Raw genomic sequence first — 18,456 nt, forward strand, 5'->3', positions numbered from 1 at the left:
CTGTCTACCGGCTAAAGAGAACCTACTCAAGAGACGAGTAAAAGGGGAGGCCAAATGTGAAATTTGCTGCCAGAAACCGGAAACAGCTAGCCACGTGCTCTAGGAGTGTGCCTTTCCAAGGAATGTGTGGAGTTTGTCCAACAGAAGAACGCAAAAGTGTAGAAATGAAGCCATAGACTTCTTCCTACTATTTGAACAAATGAGGAGAAAACTGGACCAGCTAGAGCTGGAAAGGTGGGCAACAACGGCTTGGGCGATATGGAATGCTAGAAACATATTTTATTTTGAGCACGTTCAGGTTCATCCCCAGATTATATTTGATGGAGCAATTGTGTTCCTGGCTGAGTACCAAAGGTTAATGTCAGCTAACATTTAGTGGGTGGTCAGCGCCTAAATTCGTTCTAGAGTTTTTAAATACTTTAAAGTGTCGTAGGGACAGCATAGGCCCACAAGATATTTTGCATGGGAATTGGCTTTCTTGGGAGCACTGCTGCATGTAGCTAGTGCTTCCCCCACGTCAATTTGCTAGTTCAGATTGACTTATACTTGTAATTCGGTCTTTTTCAGTTGAATAAAATTCTATCATCTTAGCTTCAAAAAAAAAAAAAAAAAAGGGTTTTGTATCGATTTCAGGAAATATGTTGACTAATCCAAATTTGATGCTGCCTTTTACGAGAAAATAGTCCATAAAGAACTTGCTAAATTTGTGGGAATTTGTTAGTTAGACATTTAGTGATCAACCCAACATGATTCTCATAGCTTAAGGAAATTAGGCCTAGATTGTGGGTAAATACAATAGATCAGTTAGGTACATATTTTTTCTTTTTGTGTTTGTGGCCAAGATGGTGCCAAGACTTTGAGTTAGGGAGTTGAAGTAGATACCACACAAAAAAAAAAAAAAAAAAAAAAAAAAAAAAAAAAAAAAAATCAAGACAATCCAAATAAGCATCAATTTTTTTTTTGCTAGAAAAAAGGGGGAGCGGGGGCGACCATTTGTGACTAACCCCCCAGGGCGTGACCTAATAGGGGCACCCCCGCTAGAAAATATTGGATTGAGCCATAGCTACTGTGATCGGGGCGCCACAGATCTCACCTTAGCACCCCAAGAGAGCCAAGAGGAGAGGCACAATGCAAGCTAGGAAACCCTCCTCCCACACGGTACCCGCCACGACTCGAACAAGGGACCTTGTGCTTGCATGTGGGATCTCTCCCAACTGGGCCACCCCTCTTGGGGCAAATAAGCATCAATTTAGTATTAACCATTTAGTGATAGCATTGTAAGTCAAAAGGACTATGGCCAAAAAACTATCAAGTGTGCTCTAGTAGATAGTAAGGGTCCATTTGGATACAGCTGAAAATTGAAAACTGAAACTGAAAACTGAAAAACACTGTAGCGAAATAATTTTTAAATGTGTGAATAGTATCGTGGGACCCATTTTTAATGAAAAAATTGCTGAAAAGTGAAATTTGTGGGTCCGTAAACAGTACACGATGTGCTGTGATTGGTCCAAAAAAATTTGAAAAGTCAAAGTTTGCGGCTACTGTTCATTGAACAGTGCATGAACAGTAGCCGCAACACCCAAAACGCTCCAAAACGCGTGAAAAAAAAAAAAAAAAAAAAAAAAAAAACAGACAAAACGCAAACGCAACAATTTTCAGCCGAATCCAAATGCGCTCTAAGTGTTTGTTGTTCGACTAGATCACACTTGTTAATTCCTTGGCCATAGTCCTTTTGAGTTAATGACATGAGTCTTGAAACTTAATCATCATTGCTTTTGCCATGTTGGTTACTTCAAATTGTCCATGCCTGAGAGCAGGGACGAAGCCACTGATAGAATGGAGGGAAGGGGGAGGGGGGGGGGGGGTGGCCTCCCTAATTTTTTTTTAAAAAAAATGTTATTATATATATGTGTATTAATTTTAGTATTTTTTTTATTATAAAATTACATTTTACTCCCCTTAAACAATATTATTGTTTCTTTCAAGAGCAATGCTATACTCACAAATTTTTTAACAAACTGTTTTGGTAGCAAATTTTTATTTGTTTACATATGGGCTCACCACTTACATCATTTTTTTACTTACCAACGACCACTTATGACATCAAAAATTTATAAAGAAATTTGTAACTTTAACATTTTTCTCATTTTAGTGACCATAAAAAAATGTATAGATCTAAAATCTAGAACAAAATATACAAGCCCAAAAAAAAATTAGCTCCACAACAAAAATTACTAATAGTAAAACTAAAAAAAAATTAAGCGCAATCAACTAATTTTATCCAAAATAAACAACCCTGCCCTATAAAAAATTCTAAACAAAAATAATTTTGTTCTTACCCATAAAAAAAAAATAAATAAAAAAAAAAAAAAAAAAAAACATTAGCGGCTAAGTAGTAGCATAGTCAAAGGTTGAAATTGCTGTACACAATCAACAGTAAAGTCAACTCCCTTAACTCAAAGTTCTGGCTCCGTCCTTGCTTGAGAGTAACCAGGAGATGAGTAATGACTCTTAATTCCCAATTATGAGCAAAATTCCCTAAACTGGCTGTTGTTGATTTGCTTCTTGTTATCAAAGACTATCCTATTTTACCTAAAATAAACAACCCTGCCCTATAAAAAATTCTAAACAAAAATAATTTTCTTCTTACCCACAAAAAAAAAAAAAAAAAAAACCTCAACGGCTAAGTCAAAGGTTGATGACTGTTAATTCCCAATTATGAGCAAAATTCCCTAAACTGGCTATTGTTGATTTGCTTCTTGTTATCAAAGACTATCCTATGTGGGATTCCATTTCTATATATGATGGATTTCCATATAAAATCATTCATATTCTACTCGATTATTGTTACTAAGGGTTTTGTCTCTACTAATTTTTATTTTAGAAAACATCATATGCATGCATATAAATTAAATGAAAAACTTTCTTTTTGTTTGTGGATGACATAGTAGAACATATGTCAAATCTTTAACCATAAAATTCATAAAATCTTTTCTTAATTTCAAAGTAATGCTACAAACACAATAATTTTCAAAATATATGAGTTTGTCAAATTTTATTGGTTTTTATTTGAATTGCTGCTAACATCGCTTAATTATTTGTAGTTACCAACTTTAAATCTTGCTAGTTGGACATATTTTGTGAAAATTGTGACTCTAGCAAGGGAAAAAAAAGTCCATGCATTCCTATATCTCTAACAATTTAAATGTAAAATGAAAAGGATTTTTAGTTGGAAAATAAAAAGACTTTTTACTTATATAGTTCGGGAACATATGTTTTAGGGATTGATAAAGTTAATGAATAAAATTAGGCAAAAAAGTGAATATTAAAAAAAATTTACATTAAATTATTTTTTATTGTTTTTAATATGAAAGGGGTTATTACCTAAAATTAAAAATTTTGGAAAACTAGACAAAAATTCCATAGTTTTTTATTTTTTATTCTTTTACATAGAACACAAAACCCCCCAACAAAATATATATATATATATATTTTAAATTGATCTATTGATTACTTTTTTTTTAAGTTTTATTTAAATTTTAATTGAACCAGTGGTTTGAATGGAGATCAATTGAATTAGTGACCCAAAATCTTTATCAAATCAATTCCGATATAGATTTAATGTGGGCATAAAAGTATAAAACATTACTATATAGGATTAAATACTCAAAATCTCAGAGGTTTAGGGAGATTAGTATATATTGTTTTTCTTAAAATTTTTAGAAAAGTAATATGTCTACAACATTTTTACAACAAATTCTAAATGACAGGTTGTTACTAATGGTTATTGTTGGGGTAAAAAAGTAATCTTAGTGTTAAGTTTAAATTTGAACTAATGATAACTAACCATCTATGATTTGTTGTAAAAATGGTGTGGATATAGTATCTCTCGAATTTTTATCTATAAATACAAAGCTCATTCAAACAGAACCCTTCCATTTCCTTCTCCACTTCATTCATTCCAAAAGCTTCCGTACTCGTTTTCCTTCAAATCAAACAGCCTTTCTTCTCAGTTCTCTTCTACTGCAAAACCAGGCAAGTCTCTCTCTCTCTCTGTGGAAACTACGGATGTGAAATACTTCATAATTTTGCAGTATTGATTGCGTATAATCTAGGTTTTTGGATCTTCAAGTGATCCATTGCTTTTCTGAACTGAGAAAATAAGAAAGAATTGAATTCGTTGTTGTTCATGTTCCTGTAATTGATTAATTTCTAGCGAATTTGCAGATCGACTTGATTCTTGAATGAAATTGATTTGATTTTGTTTTCCTTTAAAAATTTATACTTCTGTTGTGCCTAATATCGTGGATTTAGGTCATAGAGTTTGTGAATTGTTTGAAAATTGAGTTGTATGTTGATCATTTTTTACATCGGATTTCATTTGAAGCATTCTGTGGTTAGTGACATCTTTCTCATTTTCCATTTTTGTTTGGTTTTGTTAATTAAATCAGTTCGATTCCACAATAACTTACAGTTTGGTTTTGATCTAGAAATTCTCTGAACAGTAACTCTACATTGTGTATAAGGTAGATTATTTTTTGGTAAGTGAATTGAATTCTCTTTCACCTTTAACTTTGAAGCTATGATCAAAATGAGACCAGTTCCTTAAAATATTTGTAATTTTTGCGAATCTATTTAGTTCGTTTGTATATCATTTTGATGGTTCCTGAATAAATTGATTTATTCACCAATTTTTTAGAAACTATCTTAGTTTTTCTCATCGTTGAATTAAGCGTCACTGTTTGGATTTGAGGTCTCTGTCCTTTTCCCCTTTTTTTTTGGTTGTAAAAAATAATTTGAAAGCATGTGTAGCATCGGAATATATTTCACATGCAATACTTTGAGAGTGAACATGTAGAGAAATAGAAATAGAATACACTTGATTTGTTCTGAGAGTGAATTAGTTCTTGCGCATGCCTCTAAATTTCTTAACTGATTTAGCTCTTTGTTACTGCATATCCAAATATCTTTCAATTATGAACTTAATGCATCTTTTAAGATGGATTTGTTTCATAATTGATAAGTTATACCTAGTGGGTCTTAAACCCACAACCTCACCATTCGCCTTGCTCCTACAATATGACCTATAGCTAATTCGTATCATTTCAGATATATAAGACTATAATTAAAAAGAAAAAGAATATATATATATATATATATATATATATATTAATATGCCAACCTTTCATTGATAATATGCCTTCCCCTGGTTTTTATTGATGAATGTGGGTCTCACTAATGACTTTCGGGAATGCTTAATGCTTCACTGTGTGGTTTCTTTCAAGTAATATCTTTGTTATCAAATTTTGAGAGCTTTGTTGTGGTATCTTAAAATGGACAAATTTCGTCAATTTTTTTGGTTTTACCCTTTCTCATCTTTTATGCTCTTAATTATTTTTTTAAAACTTTGTTGGCTAGGTTGGATGGTCCTGTAGTTCTGCATTCTAATTGCCTCTTTTTCAATTGAATCCATATCTGAATGTTTCTGGCTGTTTTCAGACGTCAATCATACCTTTAGTTATCTTTTCAGATGGCAGAGTCACAGAAGGGAACTTCATCTATCAAATCAAAAGAGAAAACGTCACTGCTAGGTATCTCCTTGTCCTAACGTATGTAGTAAGATTTTCTAACTTAATGGATTTAGGCCCCTTATCACATAAATAATAGTGTACGAGAATTAGAAATTAAATGTTCTGTCATGTGCATGACTTAATTTTGTAATGAATTAGTTGGCGATTTTCAGACATCATGGTGTATGTAGAGGGTTCCAAATAAACAAGGCGGGATATAATGTAAGCGTAGGCTAGTGAAATCTGAATTAGCACAACCATGAGTTTTTGCTCCAAAGTGTGCCAGAAGACAAGGATCAGTGTGGCCAACCCTATATTTGGTTGCTTAAATCCTCAAGTTTTGACATCTTGTTACATATAAATTTACCTGAATTAGTTGTTTATTAATGACATGCTCATTTACACATTATAATGAGTCCAATATTCCTTTTTAAGCAGATGATGAAATTGGAAATGAGTTCCTCAGCTCCTGGAAATCAATGTCGGTTACAGAAGATGATGCTATGGATTTTAACTTTGACACAGTACCCAAAGGCAAAAAGAAGGCATTCAACTTTGAGAAAATGTGAGTACTGGAAAAACATTGTGGTTCATTTGGATGGAGGTGTTTGAAGGGAAGGATTTGAGTTTCAGTTTTTATTTTGAATGAATTGAATAAAGTGTAACTGGGAAAAGTTTTCTTTGGTAAAAAATTATAGATGGATTAAATCTTTATTAATATGTGGATTTGAAATGATTAGGTGTAAGATATTATATAAAACCCATATCATAACAAGTGTTTTTGTTTGCGCAAAATCCTCAAAGCTCAAATCCATCATGTGTTCTTAAATTCATACAAAGTAATTTATACTAGCAATTGGTTTTCAAATCACTTCATTTGAAATCCTCCATGCAAATTTAGTTGTTGCAAATTTAATGAAAGTAAAATATCAATTTAATGGTGATATCTTAATTGTGAACACCTTATTGATTTTCTAAACAGTGAATTGCATTCTGATTTTGAGTATTTATTTAAACTCCTTAAGCTTTGCTTAATGATTTCTTCTCATCTCTTCTTTTTTCTTATTTGTATTCTGCAGCATTATGCCCTTTTTGAGAATATCTGGTGAATTTTCTGTTTTATATTTACTAAATTGTATTTTTTTCAGAAATTCTGGCTCACGGAAATGTTTGTTTCTAAACCTGTAGATATATTACTGATAATTGCGGCTGCCCTTGCTGCATAATACTTTGAGGAATATTACTTAGAAGCAATGTTTTTTCTTTGGATATATTTCAGGGATATGGATTTCAATCTAGATGGTGATTTTGACAAGTTGTCATCATTCAAAGTAGACATGTCAGACCTTGATTTCTCATGTTCACCGAAAAAAACTGCAAAGCCCAAGGGAAGAACAGGAGAAGAACGTTCCAGTGGAAATAATAAAGGGAAAAAAGATGGCTTTAATTTCTCTTTTGATTTTAGTGAGTAAGTGGACAATTCTTCCAAGATGTCTTTGGACCTTTTTATTCTGTTCTATTATGTTTTTGAATTTTATACCAGTAATTCAATTGGACTTATGATTTCATTTTCAAAATTGCTTAACCTGGCACATTTCTGTTTGTATTTAGTTTGGATGGTTTCAATTTAGATTCAAGCTTAATGAAAGAAGATAAGAAATCTAACAAGGCCTCAGAAAGCAAAGGAATTGCTTCAGAGAGAAGTCAGTGTCAAGGTTCTAAATTAAACCTGACTGAAGGCAATGGTAGCTGTGACGAGTCAAGCTTAATGAATGAAGATAAGAATTCTTACAAAACCTCAGATAGCAAAGGAGTTGCTTTAGACCTGACTGAAGGTAATGGTAGGTATGATGATAGCTCTAGCATTAAAGTTCCAGCAACCAAAAGTGCAGTCACTTCAAAGGTTGAGACTTTAATTGGTGGTCAAGGGGAATTTAATTCCTTCAATGATGATTCTGCTTCAAAATCTGAAACCTTTGAAAATTTGGTTCTGACACATGGGGGAAGAACTTCTCCAGGGAAAACAATAATGATGAGTGCAGAAGAAACTGATCAACAAATTTGCTCATCTCAGAAGTCAATGTTCACAGAACCATCTTCTCAGCTGGTCAAAGATGATATACCTGTCAAACCTGTACATGACAATGAATCAAATCAACACACTCTTTTGGATTTTTCAAAAGTACAGACACAAATTTCTTCATTGGGCACAAAAGAAAAAACTGCTTCAGGGGGAGAGCAAACTGATGCTGACAAAATGATTTTTAGTATGGGATCTCATCATGAAGATTCAGCATGCAAGAATTCACCTCCAATGCACATCACTGCATCAGACAACAATGATGCTGAAAGGAATAAGACTGGTGGCAATGAACCAATCAGATTTATGGATGACATGGAACCAGCTGAATCAGCTGAACAAGATGTAGATATGGAAGACAACACCGTCACAAATATCTCAAGGCAAATGCCATATGACACCAAGGGGGTCAAAAAGAATGAGAGTTCAACTTCCAACTTTTCTTTGGCTCCATTGGACAGGTAAGAGAATTCAGAAATTTAGGAAAGTTCTTTTTTTAATGAATTAAGATAATGAGAAACCATTCAGCACTAATCTTCTAAGATGGCTTCAAGTGAAAATATCACAAAATGTACTACTTCTGTTAGAGAAACTGTATATGAAGCTTATAAATCTGGAAATTAGAAGGCCTTTTTGGTTTATGAGTTTATATCTATCTATCTATCTATATATATGTAAGTTCTTTGGATTTGTCACGTTTTCATGCATTCTGTTGAACAATATCTATTCCATTTTCATCCATTATGTTCATAATCTGTGATGATTAATCTTTGACACTGCATGTTAACTTTGAGGTTCCGTTTAGAGCACATGTTTTGTTTACTTGATGCAGGGTAGTTGATACGAGGACACTGGTGAAAGGAAAAGAAGATGGAGACATCCACTCTATTTCTTGTAAGAGGCCAGAGGAAACTGGACCTAAAGATCATCAGCCATCTGGGACAAAGTTTCCCTCAATTGGCAGCAAAAGAGTTGGGGCCATGCATCTATCTCCTTCCAGTGAAAAAGTGTGAGTAATGCTTTATGTAACAATTGCTATTATTGGCCTTCAAATGATCGTCTATTTGATATATTCTGCAACAGGGAGGGCTTGAATGCTAATGATGCACAGACTGGAAGCAAATTGGTTCATACTACAATTTCAGTTGCTAGAGAATTAACAAAAGACCGACCTCTTTTGTTGGGAAGTGAAAATAATGTTAAAAATCTTAGTAAAATCAGGTGAGGCATCTGTACCAGATAGTTCCATTTTCAGATAAAGCTTCTACACTTGGCATTATGTTAAACATTTGTCCCTCCAGATTAGATCATTTAAGAACTGTAAAAAGAAAAAGTTCCCCTATTGAAGATCAAATGACAATGCCCCTCACAATCTTTAACAGGGAGGGCATAAATTCTGATAATGTACCAATTGGGAGCAAGCTGATTGAGAATTTACGGCCACAAGACAAAGAAGTAAAAAAAGGTGAATTTGTTTTGCTAGGAAGTGAAAAGAGCGTTAAAGACCATCATTCTTTGAGGTAAGCTATCTATACTTTATTTAACTATTTTATATACATACATACATTCATATATATATATATATATATATATATATCATCTTGTAATTAAGCTTTGCTGTTTGACTTTATGTTGAAGTTCTTTATATCAGAGGTACATTACTTTGAGCTTTGAGTTGGGTTGTTTGGTCATTCAACAACTGAAATATCAATTGCTTCAAATAGGATTTTCCTAAGTGTTTTAGCTGAAATATCAATTTCTTTACATAGGATTTTCCTAAGTGATTTAGAGCTTTAAAAGTTCCCTTTGTTTGTCCCATCCATGTAACGTAAGAGAACTCTTTTGTTGGTTGTATTTCAGTCACTGTGGAAAGTAATATCAATTCATGCATAAATGCTTAAGAACCTTTGTGACAATGCCTATTCTAAAGATGAAATTTGGCATGCTTATACGATTATTATTGTCTATTGATGTCAACCTTGTGTTATTGATCTTAAATAGAGTTAAAAAAAAAAAAAAACTGTAAAGTGTTTGGATAAGAAGATGAGGATCCTAAATGTAAAATTGATGAAGTCAAATGATGGAAAACTAATTATGGGTGGAACTGACAATGCAATATATATGCATATTGGCATATTTTTTAGATGTTTGTACATCATCATTTTTTTGAAGGAATCTATGTTCAATACAAGTTTCCTCATTTAGTTGATTTTAGATAATGATTTTTCAAAAAGTTACCCTGTTTTTTGGGACATGTGCTAATTATACTTCAGTCACTCCTCACTATATTCAACAGATAAAGTTCTTTGAAAAGCCTTGTTACCATAGATTGTTTTTATTTTTTGGATTTTAATCTTCTGTTTTGAACATGACTGCTTAGTCTCCTAATCTCTTTATGATAATGCTACTGTAGTAAGTTCTCTCAGACATATATTCTGTTTTGTAATCTTTTCATAAGACCTTATAGGGAAATATTATATTGTTGAGAGAATTTTGTGAATCTTTCCAGCCTAACTGGTAAGACAACTGAATGTGGTGCCCGGACAAGCGTGAATTCTAAACTTGTGCTTTCGAGCATGGAGTCTATGCGGCACTTGAAGAACGTTTCGGCTGAAAGGAATAAACTTTGCTGCATAAAAGCTGGCAAGAGGACACCTGATCTCTCTAGCATTAAAACTTCAAGGTATTATTCCCATATAGGTATAAGTCTTCTTTAATGGCTGCCTTACTATCTGAAAATAGTTTACTAGTCTTTAAATGATGTATGTCTTCAATGTAGGATTACAGAGGCAAACAAAGTTCTATCAAGTTCTATAAGTCGGAGAGAAATTAACTCCTTGGAAAAGTCAGAGAAAAAAATGAAAGTACAGGGAAATATAGCATTGAAGACTGAGCGTTGTGTTGACAGTACTGAGAAACAGATGTCTCAGAGCCCATCCTTGAAAAGGAAAACATTTGAGGTTTTATATTATTAAGCCACTCCTTGTTATTCATAAAGATCTCTTGAAAATGATATCACAACAATAATGATCTCATATGAAGCTTCAGTAAGTTATAAGAAAATTATCATGACTTCCCATCAACAATATTGATAGGAAGCTACTTTGCAGGCATCAAATGCAGATTCAGTGTACTTAAAGCCTCTAAAACGCCTCTCTGCATCACCTAGTGAAAGCAGGTATGATTGTTCTATTGACAATAATATGTTCTAAACTTACTGGAATAACATGTGCTTTATCAAAAATCACCTGCAGCAATTCAAAATTACCTTTGGAAAGTGTCCTTGAAGAACAGGTAGATATCTATAGAGTTCGTTGGTTTATTTATCAACCCTAACTGCTGAACTTTATATGAAAACATATAGATGGTTGAAGCCTTATTAGGTGAACATAAGTTGCTTCACTTTCCTTTACATGTGCTCCAGGTTTGCATTCATGGGATTCAGGCAGAGAGTAGTGCAAAGCATGTCTTTACTGACCACCGGACCTCTGGACTTGAATGTGCTCGAGAGGTGAACATGATGGACTTGGAAATTCCTTTAGTTATGGAGAATGATGGAAATGTTGAGAAGGCTGAGGCATATACGAAGGATCTTGATGATGTGAGTAAACTAGGATTTATTTATTAGATATTAAGTGATTCATACAGGCTTCACACAATAGTTGCTCATCAAACCATGAACTTGACAGTCTCTCAAACCTGTATGTGACTTTGAAACTGTGAACCTGAAACTTGAAAAGGACTTGCAGTTGTTAAATTGTAGAGGTACACATCTTCATTTAGTGAAATGCTGACTTTGAGATTCCCAATGACCAAAAAATTCTTTCCAATTCAAACCAACATAGCACTAATGACTCTCCCTGGGTCAAAGTTTGGACTTTGTCTTTACAAGGAGGATGTAATCAGCCCAAAACTTGCAACTGATGCAGGAGACTTAAATAAATATTTAATTTAATTTTTCTAGTCGTATGTAGTTTATTTTTAGGTCCTAGTATTTAATTAGGTTTATTTTTATTTTTAATTTGTCCTTATGTTTTCTATCTTGCAGATTTGCAACATGCTGAGAAAGAAGCATGAGGAAGCCAAAGAAATATTAGTTCGAGCTATTGTCAACAATAACAATTTGCTGATGCTTAACCATCCCATCTATGACGAGAAGATATCCTTACTTTCTCTGATGTTAAGTTCTTTTTTTCTTTGTTCGGTTTTTATTGTGTTGGAAATTCCTTCATAATTGAGAACATCCGTAAGATTCAGAGTTTCGCTTCCCAACTGATGTCCAAGGAGCTTCAAGCATGATCAGTGGGTGGCAGCAACAGTTTTCATATTAAGGTTTGTGTAAGGCATTTTCTGGCTGACTTAGCCTAATTTTCTCATCCACCGGATTGCACATTTTTATTTTTGTATAGCTAAATTAAAGTAGACGAGTTTGTATTCTTGTGTTAATTTCAGGGAAAGGCTAGATGTTCTCTTTCATCATGGCTAAGTGGTGACGGCACGGTTGGACACTCACGTGTGATGCTTCATAGGTTGAATTGGATTTATCATTTGAACTGCCTACTTGCAAATATTCTCAAGCTGATTTCTTGTCAGCTCATGCATGAGCAATACCATTTCTGATAAATAAATAAGGCTAATTGTTAGTAAACACATTGTTGCACACACTGTACACAAATTATTTCTTGAACTGAAATTGTGTTTTGAAGTCAAGATTTGAGTTTTAAAATTTTTGAATTGAAATCGTGACTTCAAGACATGTTTTCAGTTCAAAAACTGAATTGTGTATTTTTTGTGTGTAATAGAGCAATGTGTGATAAATACTGCCCAATAGATAATAACCATGATTTGAATGCTTACAAGGTACCTATTCTTTGTCTCTCTCTCTTGTTTTTTGGTGGGTTTGTCACATGTTTTGCCTTGTGGTTGGGGCCAATTTGATCCAAGTTCAATTCTCCCTAAAATATAAAAATTTAAAATTTAACAAAAATGGCATGGAAGTGAACAGAAGCGAGCTGAGGTCCAGTTGGTTTGTAATTACTTGATAGCAATTTCAAGCAACCGCATAATTTGTTTTCTCGTGTACAAGACTGCAAGTTCATAAATGTTAAATCTCACATCGTGCAATTTATTACAACATTCATACAAGTTGATAGCGGTCACGTTCTGAAAACAATTTGTATGCAAAAACGAAGCATGTCATACAATACATATATATATATATATATATATATATATAATTTGAAACTTTAGTAAGAGTGTTTTTGGTTTCATTGAAATCACCCTGTTTTTTAGTTTTCATTTCTTGTTTTCTGTGGGTCCCACCACCTCAATGTTTGTTTGGTTTCAATTTTTGTTCCTAGTTTTTTTGGAACTCTTCACCCAAAAGAGTGAGAATGAGATTATGAGAACAAAAAAAGAGAATAACATTTTGGAGTTTTCAAAAATTTGAGAACCGACTTAAGTAAAATTTTCATAATAAAATGGACATAATGGTAAACCACACAACACGTGCCTTTAATTGAGCCCAATGACTCTTTTCTTCCTTTTTACTTCAATCTCTCTCTCTCTCATGCTAGATCGCTAGCTTGCTATGTTGGTGGTCGCACTAGATGATGGGTGTTTTTTTTTTTTTTTTGGTTGTGTGGCTGTTGGTGTTGTTGATGGTGGAGGGGGGTTCTGGGTTAGCTATTGGTGGTGATGCGTTATTAGTTGTTGCTGAATTTGCTACGTTGTCCTTGTAGATTATGCCAAAGTGATGAAGAAGCTCAATTTTTGTGGTTAAAACATTGGGCTTCCACAGTAGGTGATGCCAATTTCCTGGACTTTAAAGAGGGAAAAATTCACCTCCAACTTTTTGCCTTTTCGTGCTCTCCTCTTATTGCTTGCATTTCAATCCCGTAATCAAGTAGGTTGTAGAGTAGGGGTGGAGTTGTTTTTCGGTTGGTGTGGGTGTGGTTTTATATTCCTGCTATGATAGATGATATTGGTGTGGCGGTGAATTTTTAATTGGAAGATAACAGGGGTAAAAACACGCGAGACCAAAAGTTGATGCCAAGCGAATGTGAGTGGCTTTTTGAGTTGTGAAATGAGTTACGAGAACAAAGTTTTGAAAATGAAAATTGAGAATAAAACGTTGAGGAACCAAACAAAGGCCAACTTGTTAAGAAAGATGGTCATCAATGATGATTAAACACACTCCAACATTTTTTTTTTTTGTGAAACAATTTAGAATTGGCACACAATTTTAGGGGCTTTCTCGAGGGTGTGAGAAGGAGCAAGGAACCTATGCTGATTTTTTTCTTCCTTAAATTATTTCCTCTCGAGTGAATCTTTTATTAAGCTACAATTTTGGGTCCTTTTTAAATGGAGGCTTTGGGCTATAGCAAGTGACTAACCCTACTTTCGATTATAGGTGGATCCATCAAGGTGGTGTTAGAATTCTACAATTGTGTCAGTTTTCTCTATGTTCCCACGCGTGTCTAAAATACTAATTTTCACATGTTTTGTGAGCACAAATTCTTCGTTGATTTACAGACAACGATCTTGGAGACTTGTGAATTCTGAGGGCGAACTCAAACTAATGTTGGAAACCCTTACTTGATTTATTCCATTACAGTCAGCAGTGTGCTCTTTGGTTCTTATCACCATTAGTATTAATTTTGTTCCACCAAATTTCATGGCATTCATTTCACTTTTGGTGGCAACTATGAAACAAAAAAGTTCAGCTTAAAAAACATTAGGGGAAATGCATAGATTAAGAACTTTGTGATAAATGTAGGAGGGCACTGGGCACTACCGGTTCGCCAATCTTGTGAGCAACATTAGATTTTGAAGATCGCAAAAGCCAATAAGCACCGAAGCTGAACTTAAATAGACTAAAGGGAAGCATATTTGAGAGAATTTTCATTGGCTTAAAATATTCTAGGAATATATTGCTGAATTTTTAGGGATTGTTTGAATACTGCTTATTTTGCTGAAAACTGAAAACTTATTGCTGAAAACATTGTAGTAAAATAATTTTTAAAACACAAAACACTGTAGCAGTGAGTGATTACTGCATTTTTCATGGGTTTGGTGATCCATGAATAGTGTCGTGGGACCCCAAGAAAAACGTAAAACGCAACTTAATTGCTGGGCAAACGCGCACTTAGTATAATGGAATCACATTAGTAGAGATGGAGTTAGGACTTGAAGTTATGGCGGGCCGCTCTGACCGTTGGCTTTGCTGCTTCTTAGCTACCGAGGTTTTTATTTATTTATTTATTTTTTTTATTGAGTTTTTGATGTGTGCGTCTTCTGCTAGGTAAAGACAATTATTTTATTTAAATTTTTTTAAAGGGCTAGTTGTTTGTTTTGAGTAAAATTGGTTAATTAGGCTTAAATATTTTTACCTTTACTATTAATAATTTTTGTTATTCCTCTAATTTTTTTGGGCATGAATATTTTGTTTTAGATTTTAAATCTATAAATTTTTTTTAATGGCCTTTAAATGAGGAAAATCTTAGAATTACAAATTTTTTTACAAATTGCTAATATGGTGAGTGATTATTGACAAGTAAAAAAGTGATGTAAGAAGTAAGTTCAAATGTGAACCAATAAAAATTTGTACATAACAGTTTGTAATAGTGTTATAGATAAGTTAATAAAAACATTTGGTAGGGGGGGGGGGGGGTGTGGGGCGGTAGTCAATATATGCCTCCGTCCTGCACATTAGTGTTGCATCCTAACTGGTCACTATTTGTATTTTATGTGACTGGTGCATATATAGTGGTCTTAGTTTCGTACAAAATCGTGTTTAGTCCATTGTGTATTGGAAGTTCCATTTTTTCCACTTGAATTAATTAATATAAGAATGGTATCAGTATATACATATATAACACCGTGCAGGTTGTGTATCTACAACTACAAGCTAGCCTAGCAATTTCGAAACCTAGAGATTAAAAATGGTAAAAATGGATAGGTTGAGATTTTGCATGTGCCTTACACTGCTATTTCTTTTGTTTTTGAGGTCCGAAACTCGGTCTCTTAATCCAAACATGGATGGAAGCAATCAATCCAGGTCAATCCCAGCATTGGTCAAAGGTGCTAATAAGGAACTCCTTAACTGTGATATCAAAAATGAAGATCCTACCACAGATCGGCAGATTCCAGGAGGTCCTGATGCAAAACATCATTATGAACATCAAAAGTAAAGTACGTCAATGAGAGCTGGAGGCACTCATCGGTATCTCACTTCTTATGTAATAAAATGGGTAACTTTTACATTTTCTCATGACTCTAAACTGTGAGGTCAGTCCTAATGTCTTTTCTAAATTTAAATTTGAGCATTCAACTCTCAAATTTAAGTTTAGGAGGGATATTGAAAATGGTCTTATAAATGAGAATGAAAAAAAATGTAATTTATCCTTATTAAAAATGAATAAATTTCTATGTTCATGCGTGCATGTACTATGACTAAGAAGTTTGGCTACGTTTTCCTCGTGGAGGAGAGAATTGTTCTATATATAATGATATATGCTGAATATGGCTTTTTAATTTGATGAATGTAGTACCAACGGTTTAGTGATTAATAATTTGTTTTCCTAAATCGTATAAGTGTTGCAATTTTTATGCTTGTTTGGGGATAATTCTACTGAAAGGAGCGTACTAAATGTGCATTTTCCCAAGTTACAAAATAAAGAAAGGGGTAAAAGAGAATATCGTTTTCACGATGTGGTCTAAGTGCAAAGAAGAGATTTATATTGATTAGCTCATAACAAAATGTGTAATATAATATAGCCGCAAAAAATAGCTAAGCCGTGCTTAAGGAAGACTGAGGATAACATAAACAATGGTATAGGATAATATCTAACTTTCTCAATTGTGAATACTCGAGGAGGGTTATAAATATATAAGAACTAAAAGTTAATGGCTAATGATTGAGAGTAGTAGGGCTCCAGGAATTTTTTTAAGATTGTCATTAAAAAAAATTAAATTATACAAAATTTAATAAAAAGAGAACTTGATTATATTGATATCAAAAGGGAAATATATATATATATATGAACTTTTACAATTCTTTTTACTAACACAATTAAAAAGCAAAAATGACTTGATGAGAGATAAAGTAAGAACTACAAATGTTGAGATGAGAGTAAGAAAGTGAGTAATGATGATACATAAGAGGGAATATATATATATATATATATATATATATAGATAGAGAGAGAGAGAGAGAGAGAAAGCATCAGATAATACATGTTATGATTGCGAGCCAAGTTGTTAAGAAGAGCAGAGTTACAACTATTGCAAATTTGAGGAGAGCAAAGTTATTGGTGCTGTTGAGAAGAATTCATGGCCACATTATCTCTTTTGATACCATTTCTTTTTAGGAAAAATGAAATTATAAAATATTTTATGTAATGGGTTGAACGGGTTATGAATCCAAAGGAGTAGGGGTTTTTAACTTTTTTTTTTTAAATGAGATTTTTATTGAATATACATAAATATATATATATATATATATATATTCATTTGTTATTGTTTGAGCTAGTGGTGGCTCCATGATTTTATTTTTCTTTAGAGGGGTCATTCAAATTCGTGTTGAAGGAGTTAATAAGGACCTTTTTAAAAATAATATTTTCTTATTTCATCTTGATCATTAGGATGATAGGATGAGATATTGTCTCGTAACCCATGATCCAAAAGAAAATCAAGTTCTTTAAGAAGATGAATCATTGGGAGGAGAAGAATCTTAATACATGTGATTTCCTTATTAGAAATTTATCCATAGTAATAGCGTGGTGGGCCTTTTTGTACTCTGGGCTGGGCTATTCTTGTTATACTGCGGCCCAATAGTTCTAGGTTTGGAGACTCGGGACTGGCTCAACTGAAACCCACCTTAAGCCAGCTTGTGCACAAACTAGGACTCCTTTACTTAGATCTTTGATCACGTGCCCACGACAGAGGATGCTGTCACAGAAAAGTTATGGCAGGAGGGACATAATATAACTTGATAAAAAAGAAAAAGAAAAAAAAAAAGAGGCATTCTAACTAAAGTGTTTGCTGTCAATCAAAGATAACATTTAAATAACCTTGCAACAGGAAGACACGACAATATGAGTATGGCAGAAATAAATTAGCAACAATGAAATGTTAATGCTTAAACAACCATGATAAAAGAGGGAAAGGGGATTAATCTGTTGAACTTGGCTTCTTAACAGATTTGAGTCCAAGAAGGGAACCAATCTCCAATGTGGGCAATCTTATAGGGAAATCTTCCATAGAAATTGCCTACTTTGAAAGAATGGACCTAAGTGGCTTAATCTCAAATCCTTTAACTTGTTAGGGAGTAGGCTATTGAGAGGGAGAGAAGAGAGTAGCCTATTGGTGCATGCCCTATCACACCTCTTTGTTTTCTCACTTCGCTTCCTACTTTTTTTTTTTTTTTTTTCTTTTCTTATCCTCTCTGTTTTTTCTTTTGCTTTCTATTTCTCTCTTCTTTCTATGTTTCCTGCTGTTTTTCCCTTGTTCTCCGTTGTTGTTTACTTTGCATGGCTAAGGCCTTTTTATACTGTCTGCCGTGATAAGACTTATCATTTTACTCCTCAACTAATTTTGGCCTATTGCAGGGGTCCTTCCCGGGCCACCCACTGGTCTGCTGGTTGCTCAGCCTCCACCACTACCCTGTGCTGGCTACGCCATGTTCCATTCCCAGACAAATTGAGTTTGTTTTATTTTCTTACTTTTCATAGCACTCCCATTCGGATAAGGGTTGGGTATTCTCTCTTACTAACTCCTATGGTATGCACTTAGTGATTCTAGCTC

General features: G+C 33.7%; 1 protein-coding gene across 2 annotated transcripts; it reads left to right on the forward strand.

The window, feature by feature from the left end:
- The first annotated feature begins 3,931 nt into the window (after window positions 1-3,931).
- On the forward strand, window positions 3,932-12,513 carry LOC126726140 (uncharacterized protein At4g18490-like). 2 transcript variants are annotated; one of them, XM_050431266.1, is made up of 16 exons: window positions 3,932-4,035; window positions 5,531-5,591; window positions 6,009-6,135; window positions 6,850-7,038; window positions 7,182-8,111; window positions 8,483-8,659; window positions 8,734-8,871; window positions 9,033-9,170; window positions 10,160-10,333; window positions 10,430-10,610; window positions 10,761-10,828; window positions 10,905-10,944; window positions 11,075-11,251; window positions 11,699-11,809; window positions 11,893-11,982; window positions 12,103-12,513. In XM_050431266.1, the coding sequence occupies exons 2-15, from the start codon at window positions 5,531-5,533 to the stop codon at window positions 11,947-11,949; spliced, it is 2,568 nt and encodes an 855-aa protein (XP_050287223.1). In that variant the 5' UTR covers window positions 3,932-4,035; the 3' UTR covers window positions 11,950-11,982; window positions 12,103-12,513. The 2 variants fall into 2 exon arrangements, 1 of the variants encoding a protein (XP_050287223.1); XR_007655723.1 differs by lacking the exons at window positions 10,905-10,944; window positions 11,893-11,982; window positions 12,103-12,513.
- The last annotated feature ends 5,943 nt before the right edge of the window (window positions 12,514-18,456 follow it).

Source organism: Quercus robur, chromosome 5, assembly GCF_932294415.1.
Source record: "Quercus robur chromosome 5, dhQueRobu3.1, whole genome shotgun sequence".
Taxonomy (NCBI): Eukaryota; Viridiplantae; Streptophyta; class Magnoliopsida; order Fagales; family Fagaceae; genus Quercus; species Quercus robur.

Coding starts and splice junctions, on each gene's coding strand:
- LOC126726140 (XM_050431266.1), top strand. CDS start 5,531: ATGGCAGAGTCACAGAAGGGAACTTCATCTATCAAATCAAAAGAGAAA. Junction 6,136..6,849: donor GCATTCAACTTTGAGAAAAT/GTGAGTACTGGA, acceptor GATATATTTCAG/GGATATGGATTTCAATCTAG. Junction 10,945..11,074: donor AAAGTGTCCTTGAAGAACAG/GTAGATATCTAT, acceptor CATGTGCTCCAG/GTTTGCATTCATGGGATTCA.